Below are 12,626 nucleotides of genomic sequence, written 5' to 3'. Positions count from 1 at the left end.
AGGAACACAGGTGATAGGAACACAGGTGATATGACAGGAACACAGGTGATATGACAGGAACACAGGTGATATGACAGGAACACAGGTGATATGACAGGAACACAGGTGATAGGAACACAGGTGATATGACAGGAACACAGGTGATATGACAGGAACACAGGTGATACGACAGGAACACAGGTGAGAAGACAGGAACACAGGTGATATGACAGGAACACAGGTGATAGGAACACAGGTGATATGACAGGAACACAGGTGATATGACAGGAACACAGGTGATATGACAGGAACACAGGTGATATGACAGGAACACAGGTGATATGACAGGAACACAGGTGATAGGAAAACAGGTGATATGACAGGAACACAGGTGATATGACAGGAACACAGGTGATATGACAGGAACACAGGTGATATGACAGGAACACAGGTGATATGACAGGAACACAGGTGATATGACAGGAACACAGGTGATATGACAGGAACACAGGTGATATGACAGGAACACAGGTGATATGACAAGAACACAGGTGATATGACAGGAACACAGGTGATATGACAGAAACACAGGTGATATGACAGGAACACAGGTGATATGACAGGAACACAGGTGATATGACAGGAACACAGGTGATATGACAGGAACACAGGTGATATGACAGGAACACAGGTGATATGACAGGAACAGGTGATATGACAGGAACACAGGTGATATGACAGGAACACAGGTGATATGACAGGAACACAGTTGATATGACAGGAACACAGGTGATATGACAGGAACAGGTGATAGGAACACAGGTGATATGACAGGAACACAGGTGATAGGAACACAGGTGATATGACAGGAACACAGGTGATATGACAGGAACAGGTGATATGACAGGAACACAGGTGATATGACAGGAACACAGGTGATATGACAGGAACACAGGTGATATGACAGGAACACAGGTGATATGACAGGAACACAGGTGATAGGAACACAGGTGATATGACATGAACACAGGTGATATGACAGGAACACAGGTGATAGGAACACAGGTGATATGACAGGAACACAGGTGATATGACAGGAACACAGGTGATATGACAGGAACACAGGTGATATGACAGGAACACAGGTGATATGACAGGAACACAGGTGATATGACAGGAACACAGGTGATATGACAGGAACACAGGTGATATGACAGGAACACAGGTGATATGACAGGAACACAGGTGATATGACAGGAACACAGGTGATAGGAACACAGGTGATATGACAGGAACACAGGTGATATGACAGGAACACAGGTGATAGGAACACAGGTGATATGACAGGAACACAGGTGATATGACAGGAACACAGGTGATATGACAGGAACACAGGTGATATGACAGGAACACAGGTGATATGACAGGAACACAGGTGATAGGAACACAGGTGATATGACAGGAACACAGGTGATATGACAGGAACACAGGTGATATGACAGGAACACAGGTGATATGACAGGAACACAGGTGATATGACAGGAACACAGGTGATATGACAGGAACACAGGTGATATGACAGGAACACAGGTGATATGACAGGAACACAGGTGATATGACAGGAACACAGGTGATATGACAGGAACACAGGTGATATGACAGGAACACAGGTGATATGACAGGAACACAGGTGATATGACAGGAACACAGGTGATATGACAGGAACACAGGTGATATGACAGGAACACAGGTGATATGACAGGAACACAGGTGATATGACAGGAACACAGGTGATATGACAGGAACACAGGTGATATGACAGGAACACAGGTGATATGACAGGAACACAGGTGATATGATATGACAGGAACACAGGTGATAGGAACACAGGTGATATGACAGGAACACAGGTGATATGACAGGAACACAGGTGATATGACAGGAACACAGGTGATATGACAGGAACACAGGTGATATGACAGGAACACAGGTGATATGACAGGAACACAGGTGATATGACAGGAACACAGGTGATATGACAGGAACACAGGTGATATGACAGGAACACAGGTGATATGACAGGAACACAGGTGATATGACAGGAACACAGGTGATATGACAGGAACACAGGTGATATGACAGGAACACAGGTGATATGACAGGAACACAGGTGATAGGAACACAGGTGATATGACAGGAACACAGGTGATATGACAGGAACACAGGTGATATGACAGGAACACAGGTGATATGACAGGAACACAGGTGATAGGAACACAGGTGATATGACAGGAACACAGGTGATATGACAGGAACACAGGTGATAGGAACACAGGTGATATGACAGGAACACAGGTGATATGACAGGAACACAGGTGATATGACAGGAACACAGGTGATATGACAGGAACACAGGTGATATGACAGGAACACAGGTGATATGACAGGAACACAGGTGATATGACAAGAACACAGGTGATATAACAGGAACACAGGTGATATGACAGGAACACAGGTGATATGACAGGAACACAGGTGATATGACAGGAACACAGGTGATATGACAGGAACACAGGTGATATGACAGGAACACAGGTGATATGACAGGAACACAGGTGATATGACAGGAACACAGGTGATATGACAGGAACACAGGTGATATGACAGGAACACAGGTGATATGACAGGAACACAGGTGATATGACAGGAACACAGGTGATATGACAGGAACACAGGTGATATGACAGGAACACAGGTGATATGACAGGAACACAGGTGATATGACAGGAACACAGGTGATAGGAACACAGGTGATATGACAGGAACACAGGTGATATGACAGGAACACAGGTGATATGACAGGAACACAGGTGATATGACAGGAACACAGGTGATATGACAGGAACACAGGTGATATGACAGGAACACAGGTGATATGACAGGAACACAGGTGATATGACAGGAACACAGGTGATATGACAGGAACACAGGTGATATGACAGGAACACAGGTGATATGACAGGAACACAGGTGATATGACAGGAACACAGGTGATATGACAGGAACACAGGTGATAGGAACACAGGTGATATGACAGGAACACAGGTGATATGACAGGAACACAGGTGATATGACAGGAACACAGGTGATATGACAGGAACACAGGTGATATGACAGGAACACAGGTGATATGACAGGAACACAGGTGATATGACAGGAACACAGGTGATAGGAACACAGGTGATATGACAGGAACACAGGTGATATGACAGGAACACAGGTGATAGGAACACAGGTGATATGACAGGAACACAGGTGATATGACAGGAACACAGGTGATATGACAGGAACACAGGTGATAGGAACACAGGTGATATGACAGGTGATATGACAGGAACACAGGTGATATGACAGGAACACAGGTGATATGACAGGAACACAGGTGATATGACAGGAACACAGGTGATATGACAGGAACATGTGATATAACAGGAACACAGGTGATATGACAGGAACACATGTGATATGACAGGTGATATGACAGGAACACAGGTGATATGACAGGTGATATGACAGGTGAGATGACAGGAACATTTGATATGACAGGAACACAGGTGATATGACAGGAACACAGGTGATATGACAGGAACACAGGTGATATGACAGGAACACAGGTGATATGAAATACAGCAAGAAACACTAAGGTAAGCGCAGCTCAACTGACTATTCTAGACTCTAGAGATGTTTAATATGTGAGTGAGCAACTCTTTCAAATGTAAACACTCAACATGAGTTTTTTCTGAGCGCTTACCCTGGTTTCATTTTTTCTATAAGATGTCTACAGTCAGTGTATGGTGTGTTGATAAAGAATTTTAAATAAGTGCCTGTGTAATGATACTGGTCATAGATAAAAGATGATACTGTTCCTATCTTGCTAGAGAAACTACAAAAAGAAAAGATCAATGGCTACCTAAACATTCCAGTTTGGTCTTAGCGCCCTTGGTTCTTGTGATGGTGTTGTTGGGACAAGGTTCACAACTGCTGGCATTTGTCCAGTAGGTGTGGACTGGACAGAAACTACACGGAGGTAGACTGGTGCTGTTAGATATTGCTCCTGCACTGCATTGGGCTAAATTTTAAGGCTAATTAGTTTTTATATCGAAAATTAAAATATCAAATAAATTCAAACATTTATTCATTAAGAGTGTATCTTAATTAGGCACCATCACCACAATAAATTCTATGAGACCAACACACCTGAACACACTACATGAGACCAAAACACAGTACATGAGACCAACAAACACAGTACATGAGACCAACAAACACAGTACATGAGACCAACAAACACACTACATGAGACCAACAAACACACTACATGAGACCAACAAACACAGTACATGAGACCAACAAACACACTACATGAGACCAACAAACACACTACATGAGACCAACAAACACAGTACATGAGACCAACAAACACACTACATGAGACCAACAAACACACTACATGAGACCAACAAACACACTACATGAGACCAACAAACACAGTACATGAGACCAAAACACAGTACATGAGACCAACAAAAACACTACATGAGACCAACAAACACAGTACATGAGACCAACAAACACACTACATGAGACCAACAAACACAGTACATGAGACCAACAAACACACTACATGAGACCAACAAACACACTACATGAGACCAACAAACACAGTACATGAGACCAACAAACACAGTACATGAGACCAACAAACACAGTACATGAGACCAACAAACACAGTAGATGAGACCAAAACACAGTACATGAGACCAACAAACACACTACATGAGACCAACAAACACAGTAGATGAGACCAACAAACACAGTACATGAGACCAACAAACACACTACATGAGACCAACAAACACAGTACATGAGACCAACAAACACAGTACATGAGACCAACAAACACAGTACATGAGACCAACAAACACAGTACATGAGACCAACAAACACACTACATGAGACCAACAAACACAGTACATGAGACCAACAAACACAGAACATGAGACCAACAAACACAGTACATGAGACCAACAAACACACTACATGAGACCAACAAACACAGTACATGAGACCAACAAACACACTACATGAGACCAACAAACACACTACATGAGACCAACAAACACAGTACATGAGACCAACAAACACAGTACATGAGACCAACAAACACACTACATGAGACCAACAAACACAGTACATGAGACCAACAAACACAGAACATGAGACCAACAAACACACTACATGAGACCAACAAACACAGTACATGAGACCAACAAACACAGTACATGAGACCAACAAACACACTACATGAGACCAACAAACACACTACATGAGACCAAAACACACTACATGAGACCAACAAACACAGTACATGAGACCAACAAACACACTACATGAGACCAACAAACACAGTACATGAGACCAACAAACACAGTACATGAGACCAACAAACACACTACATGAGACCAACAAACACACTACATGAGACCAACAAACACAGTACATGAGACCAACAAACACAGTACATGAGACCAACAAACACAGTACATGAGACCAACAAACACACTACATGAGACCAACAAACACACTACATGAGACCAACAAACACAGTACATGAGACCAACAAACACAGTACATGAGACCAACAAACACACTACATGAGACCAACAAACACAGTACATGAGACCAACAAACACAGTACATGAGACCAACAAACACAGTACATGAGACCAACAAACACACTACATGAGACCAACAAACACAGTACATGAGACCAACAAACACAGTACATGAGACCAACAAACACAGTACATGAGACCAACAAACACACTACATGAGACCAACAAACACACTACATGAGACCAACAAACACAGTACATGAGACCAACAAACACAGTACATGAGACCAACAAACACAGTACATGAGACCAACAAACACACTACATGAGACCAACAAACACACTACATGAGACCAACAAACACAGTACATGAGACCAACAAACACAGTACATGAGACCAACAAACACAGTACATGAGACCAACAAACACAGTACATGAGACCAACAAACACAGTACATGAGACCAACAAACACACTACATGAGACCAACAAACACACTACATGAGACCAACAAACACAGTACATGAGACCAACAAACACAGTACATGAGACCAACAAACACAGTACATGAGACCAACAAACACAGTACATGAGACCAACAAACACAGTACATGAGACCAACAAACACAGTACATGAGACCAACAAACACAGTACATGAGACCAACAAACACACTACATGAGACCAACAAACACAGTACATGAGCAACAAACACAGTACATGAGACCAACAAACACAGTACATGAGACCAACAAACACACTACATGAGACCAACAAACACACTACATGAGACCAACAAACACACTACATGAGACCAACAAACACACTACATGAGACCAACAAACACAGTACATGAGACCAACAAACACAGTACATGAGACCAACAAACACACTACATGAGACCAACAAACACACTACATGAGACCAACAAACACAGTACATGAGACCAACAAACACAGTACATGAGACCAACAAACACAGTACATGAGACCAACAAACACACTACATGAGACCAACAAACACACTACATGAGACCAACAATCACAGTACATGAGACCAACAAACACAGTAGATGAGACCAACAAACACACTACATGAGACCAACAAACACAGTAGATGAGACCAACAAACACACTACATGAGACCAACAAACACACTACATGAGACCAACAAACACACTACATGAGACCAACAAACACACTACATGAGACCAACAAACACACTACATGAGACCAACAAACACACTACATGAGACCAACAAACACACTACATGAGACCAACAAACACACTACATGAGACCAACAAACACAGTAGATGAGACCAACAAACACACTACATGAGACCAACAAACACACTACATGAGACCAACAAACACACTACATGAGACCAACAAACACACTACATGAGACCAACAAACACACTACATGAGACCAACAAACACAGTACATGAGACCAACAAACACACTACATGAGACCAACAAACACACTACATGAGACCAACAAACACAGTACATGAGACCAACAAACACAGTAGATGAGACCAACAAACACAGTAGATGAGACCAACAAACACACTACATGAGACCAACAAACACAGTAGATGAGACCAACAAACACAGTACATGAGACCAACAAACACAGTACATGAGACCAACAAACACGACCAACAAACACACTACATGAGACCAACAAACACAGTAGATGAGACCAACAAACACAGTACATGAGACCAACAAACACACTACATGAGACCAACAAACACAGTACATGAGACCAACAAACACACTACATGAGACCAACAAACACAGTACATAAGACCAACAAACACAGAACATGAGACCAACAAACACAGTACATGAGACCAACAAACACAGTACATGAGACCAACAAACACAGTACATGAGACCAACAAACACACTACATGAGACCAACAAACACAGTACATGAGACCAACAAACACAGTACATGAGACCAACAAACACAGTACATGAGACCAACAAACACACTACATGAGACCAACAAACACAGTACATGAGACCAAAACACAGTACATGAGACCAACAAACACACTACATGAGACCAACAAACACAGTACATGAGACCAACAAACACAGTACATGAGACCAACAATCACAGTAGATGAGACCAACAAACACACTACATGAGACCAACAAACACACTACATGAGACCAACAAACACAGTACATGAGACCAACAAACACAGTACATGAGACCAACAAACACACTACATGAGACCAACAAACACAGTACATGAGACCAACAAACACAGAACATGAGACCAACAAACACAGTACATGAGACCAACAAACACACTACATGAGACCAACAAACACACTACATGAGACCAACAAACACAGTAGATGAGACCAACAAACACAGTAGATGAGACCAACAAACACAGTACATGAGACCAACAAACACAGTACATGAGACCAACAAACACAGTACATGAGACCAACAAACACAGTACATGAGACCAACAAACACACTACATGAGACCAACAAACACACTACATGAGACCAACAAACACAGTAGATGAGACCAACAAACACAGTACATGAGACCAAAACACAGTACATGAGACCAACAAACACACTACATGAGACCAACAAACACACTACATGAGACCAACAAACACAGTAGATGAGACCAACAAACACAGTAGATGAGACCAACAAACACAGTACATGAGACCAACAAACACACTACATGAGACCAACAAACACAGTACATGAGACCAACAAACACACTACATGAGACCAACAAACACACTACATGAGACCAACAAACACACTACATGAGACCAACAAACACACTACATGAGACCAACAAACACACTACATGAGACCAACAAACACACTACATGAGACCAACAAACACAGTACATGAGACAAACAAACACAGTACATGAGACCAACAAACACAGTACATGAGACCAACAAACACAGTACATGAGACCAACAAACACACTACATGAGACCAACAAACACACTACATGAGACCAACACACCTGAACACACTACATGAGACCAACAAACACAGTACATGAGACCAAAACACAGTACATGAGACCAACAAACACAGTACATGAGACCAACAAACACAGAACATGAGACCAACAAACACACTACATGAGACCAACAAACACAGTACATGAGACCAACAAACACACTACATGAGACCAACAAACACACTACATGAGACCAACAAACACAGAACATGAGACCAACAAACACAGTAGATGAGACCAACAAACACAGTACATGAGACCAACAAACACAGTACATGAGACCAACAAACACAGTACATGAGACCAACAAACACAGTAGATGAGACCAACAAACACAGTACATGAGACCAACAAACACACTACATGAGACCAACAAACACACTACATGAGACCAAAACACAGTACATGAGACCAACAAACACAGTACATGAGACCAACAAACACACTACATGAGACCAACAAACACACTACATGAGACCAACAAACACAGTACATGAGACCAACAAACACACTACATGAGACCAACAAACACAGTACATGAGACCAACAAACACAGTACATGAGACCAACAAACACACTACATGAGACCAAAACACAGTACATGAGACCAACAAACACAGTACATGAGACCAACAAACACACTACATGAGACCAACAAACACAGTACATGAGACCAACAAACACACTACATGAGACCAACAAACACACTACATGAGACCAACAAACACAGTACATGAGACCAACAAACACAGTACATGAGACCAACAAACACAGTACATGAGACCAACAAACACAGAACATGAGACCAACAAACACAGTACATGAGACCAACAAACACAGTACATGAGACCAACAAACACACTACATGAGACCAACAAACACACTACATGAGACCAACAAACACAGTACATGAGACCAACAAACACAGTAGATGAGACCAACAAACACACTACATGAGACCAACAAACACAGTACATGAGACCAACAAACACAGTACATGAGACCAACAAACACAGTACATGAGACCAACAAACACACTACATGAGACCAACAAACACACTACATGAGACCAACAAACACAGTACATGAGACCAACAAACACACTACATGAGACCAACAAACACAGAACATGAGACCAACAAACACAGTACATGAGACCAACAAACACAGTACATGAGACCAACAAACACACTACATGAGACCAACAAACACAGTAGATGAGACCAACAAACACAGTACATGAGACCAACAAACACACTACATGAGACCAACAAACACACTACATGAGACCAACAAACACAGTAGATGAGACCAACAAACACAGTAGATGAGACCAACAAACACAGTACATGAGACCAAAACACAGTACATGAGACCAACAAACACACTACATGAGACCAACAAACACAGAACATGAGACCAACAAACACAGTACATGAGACCAACAAACACAGTACATGAGACCAACAAACACAGTACATGAGACCAACAAACACAGTACATGAGACCAACAAACACACTACATGAGACCAACAAACACAGTACATGAGCAACAAACACAGTACATGAGACCAACAAACACAGTACATGAGACCAACAAACACACTACATGAGACCAACAAACACACTACATGAGACCAACAAACACACTACATGAGACCAACAAACACACTACATGAGACCAACAAACACAGTACATGAGACCAACAAACACAGTACATGAGACCAACAAACACACTACATGAGACCAACAAACACACTACATGAGACCAACAAACACAGTACATGAGACCAACAAACACAGTACATGAGACCAACAAACACAGTACATGAGACCAACAAACACACTACATGAGACCAACAAACACACTACATGAGACCAACAATCACAGTACATGAGACCAACAAACACAGTAGATGAGACCAACAAACACACTACATGAGACCAACAAACACAGTAGATGAGACCAACAAACACACTACATGAGACCAACAAACACACTACATGAGACCAACAAACACACTACATGAGACCAACAAACACACTACATGAGACCAACAAACACACTACATGAGACCAACAAACACACTACATGAGACCAACAAACACACTACATGAGACCAACAAACACACTACATGAGACCAACAAACACAGTAGATGAGACCAACAAACACACTACATGAGACCAACAAACACACTACATGAGACCAACAAACACACTACATGAGACCAACAAACACACTACATGAGACCAACAAACACACTACATGAGACCAACAAACACAGTACATGAGACCAACAAACACACTACATGAGACCAACAAACACACTACATGAGACCAACAAACACAGTACATGAGACCAACAAACACAGTAGATGAGACCAACAAACACAGTAGATGAGACCAACAAACACACTACATGAGACCAACAAACACAGTAGATGAGACCAACAAACACAGTACATGAGACCAACAAACACAGTACATGAGACCAACAAACACGACCAACAAACACACTACATGAGACCAACAAACACAGTACATGAGACCAACAAACACAGTACATGAGACCAACAAACACAGTACATGAGACCAACAAACACACTACATGAGACCAACAAACACACTACATGAGACCAACAAACACAGTACATGAGACCAACAAACACAGTACATGAGACCAACAAACACAGTACATGAGACCAACAAACACACTACATGAGACCAACAAACACACTACATGAGACCAACAAACACAGTACATGAGACCAACAAACACAGTACATGAGACCAACAAACACAGTACATGAGACCAACAAACACAGTACATGAGACCAACAAACACAGTACATGAGACCAACAAACACACTACATGAGACCAACAAACACAGTACATGAGACCAACAAACACAGTACATGAGACCAACAAACACAGTACATGAGACCAACAAACACAGTACATGAGACCAACAAACACAGTACATGAGACCAACAAACACAGTACATGAGACCAACAAACACAGTACATGAGACCAACAAACACAGTACATGAGACCAACAAACACACTACATGAGACCAACAAACACAGTACATGAGCAACAAACACAGTACATGAGACCAACAAACACAGTACATGAGACCAACAAACACACTACATGAGACCAACAAACACACTACATGAGACCAACAAACACACTACATGAGACCAACAAACACACTACATGAGACCAACAAACACAGTACATGAGACCAACAAACACAGTACATGAGACCAACAAACACACTACATGAGACCAACAAACACACTACATGAGACCAACAAACACAGTACATGAGACCAACAAACACAGTACATGAGACCAACAAACACAGTACATGAGACCAACAAACACACTACATGAGACCAACAAACACACTACATGAGACCAACAATCACAGTACATGAGACCAACAAACACAGTAGATGAGACCAACAAACACACTACATGAGACCAACAAACACAGTAGATGAGACCAACAAACACACTACATGAGACCAACAAACACACTACATGAGACCAACAAACACACTACATGAGACCAACAAACACACTACATGAGACCAACAAACACACTACATGAGACCAACAAACACACTACATGAGACCAACAAACACACTACATGAGACCAACAAACACACTACATGAGACCAACAAACACAGTAGATGAGACCAACAAACACACTACATGAGACCAACAAACACACTACATGAGACCAACAAACACACTACATGAGACCAACAAACACACTACATGAGACCAACAAACACACTACATGAGACCAACAAACACAGTACATGAGACCAACAAACACACTACATGAGACCAACAAACACACTACATGAGACCAACAAACACAGTACATGAGACCAACAAACACAGTAGATGAGACCAAC

General features: G+C 41.8%; 1 protein-coding gene across 3 annotated transcripts in view; it reads right to left on the bottom strand.

Annotated features, from left to right (window-relative positions):
- The window catches only part of LOC131939664 (uncharacterized), a gene marked incomplete at its 3' end in the record, with an annotated part of 114,014 nt that overhangs the window by 25,158 nt on the left and 76,230 nt on the right, over window positions 1–12,626 (bottom strand). For all 3 annotated transcript variants that reach the window (XM_059298124.1, XM_059298123.1, XM_059298125.1), the window contains 1 exon segment: window positions 3,950–4,108. In XM_059298124.1, the coding sequence (XP_059154107.1) occupies window positions 3,950–4,108 (159 nt within the window).

The sequence above is a fragment of the Physella acuta genome, unplaced genomic scaffold (assembly GCF_028476545.2).
Source record: "Physella acuta isolate Inbredline_101_S28 unplaced genomic scaffold, ASM2847654v3 ptg000288l, whole genome shotgun sequence".
Lineage (NCBI taxonomy): Eukaryota > Metazoa > Mollusca > Gastropoda > Physidae > Physella > Physella acuta.
Note: the sequence above shows the minus strand (reverse complement) of the source record. Positions and strands in the feature narration are given on the sequence as shown.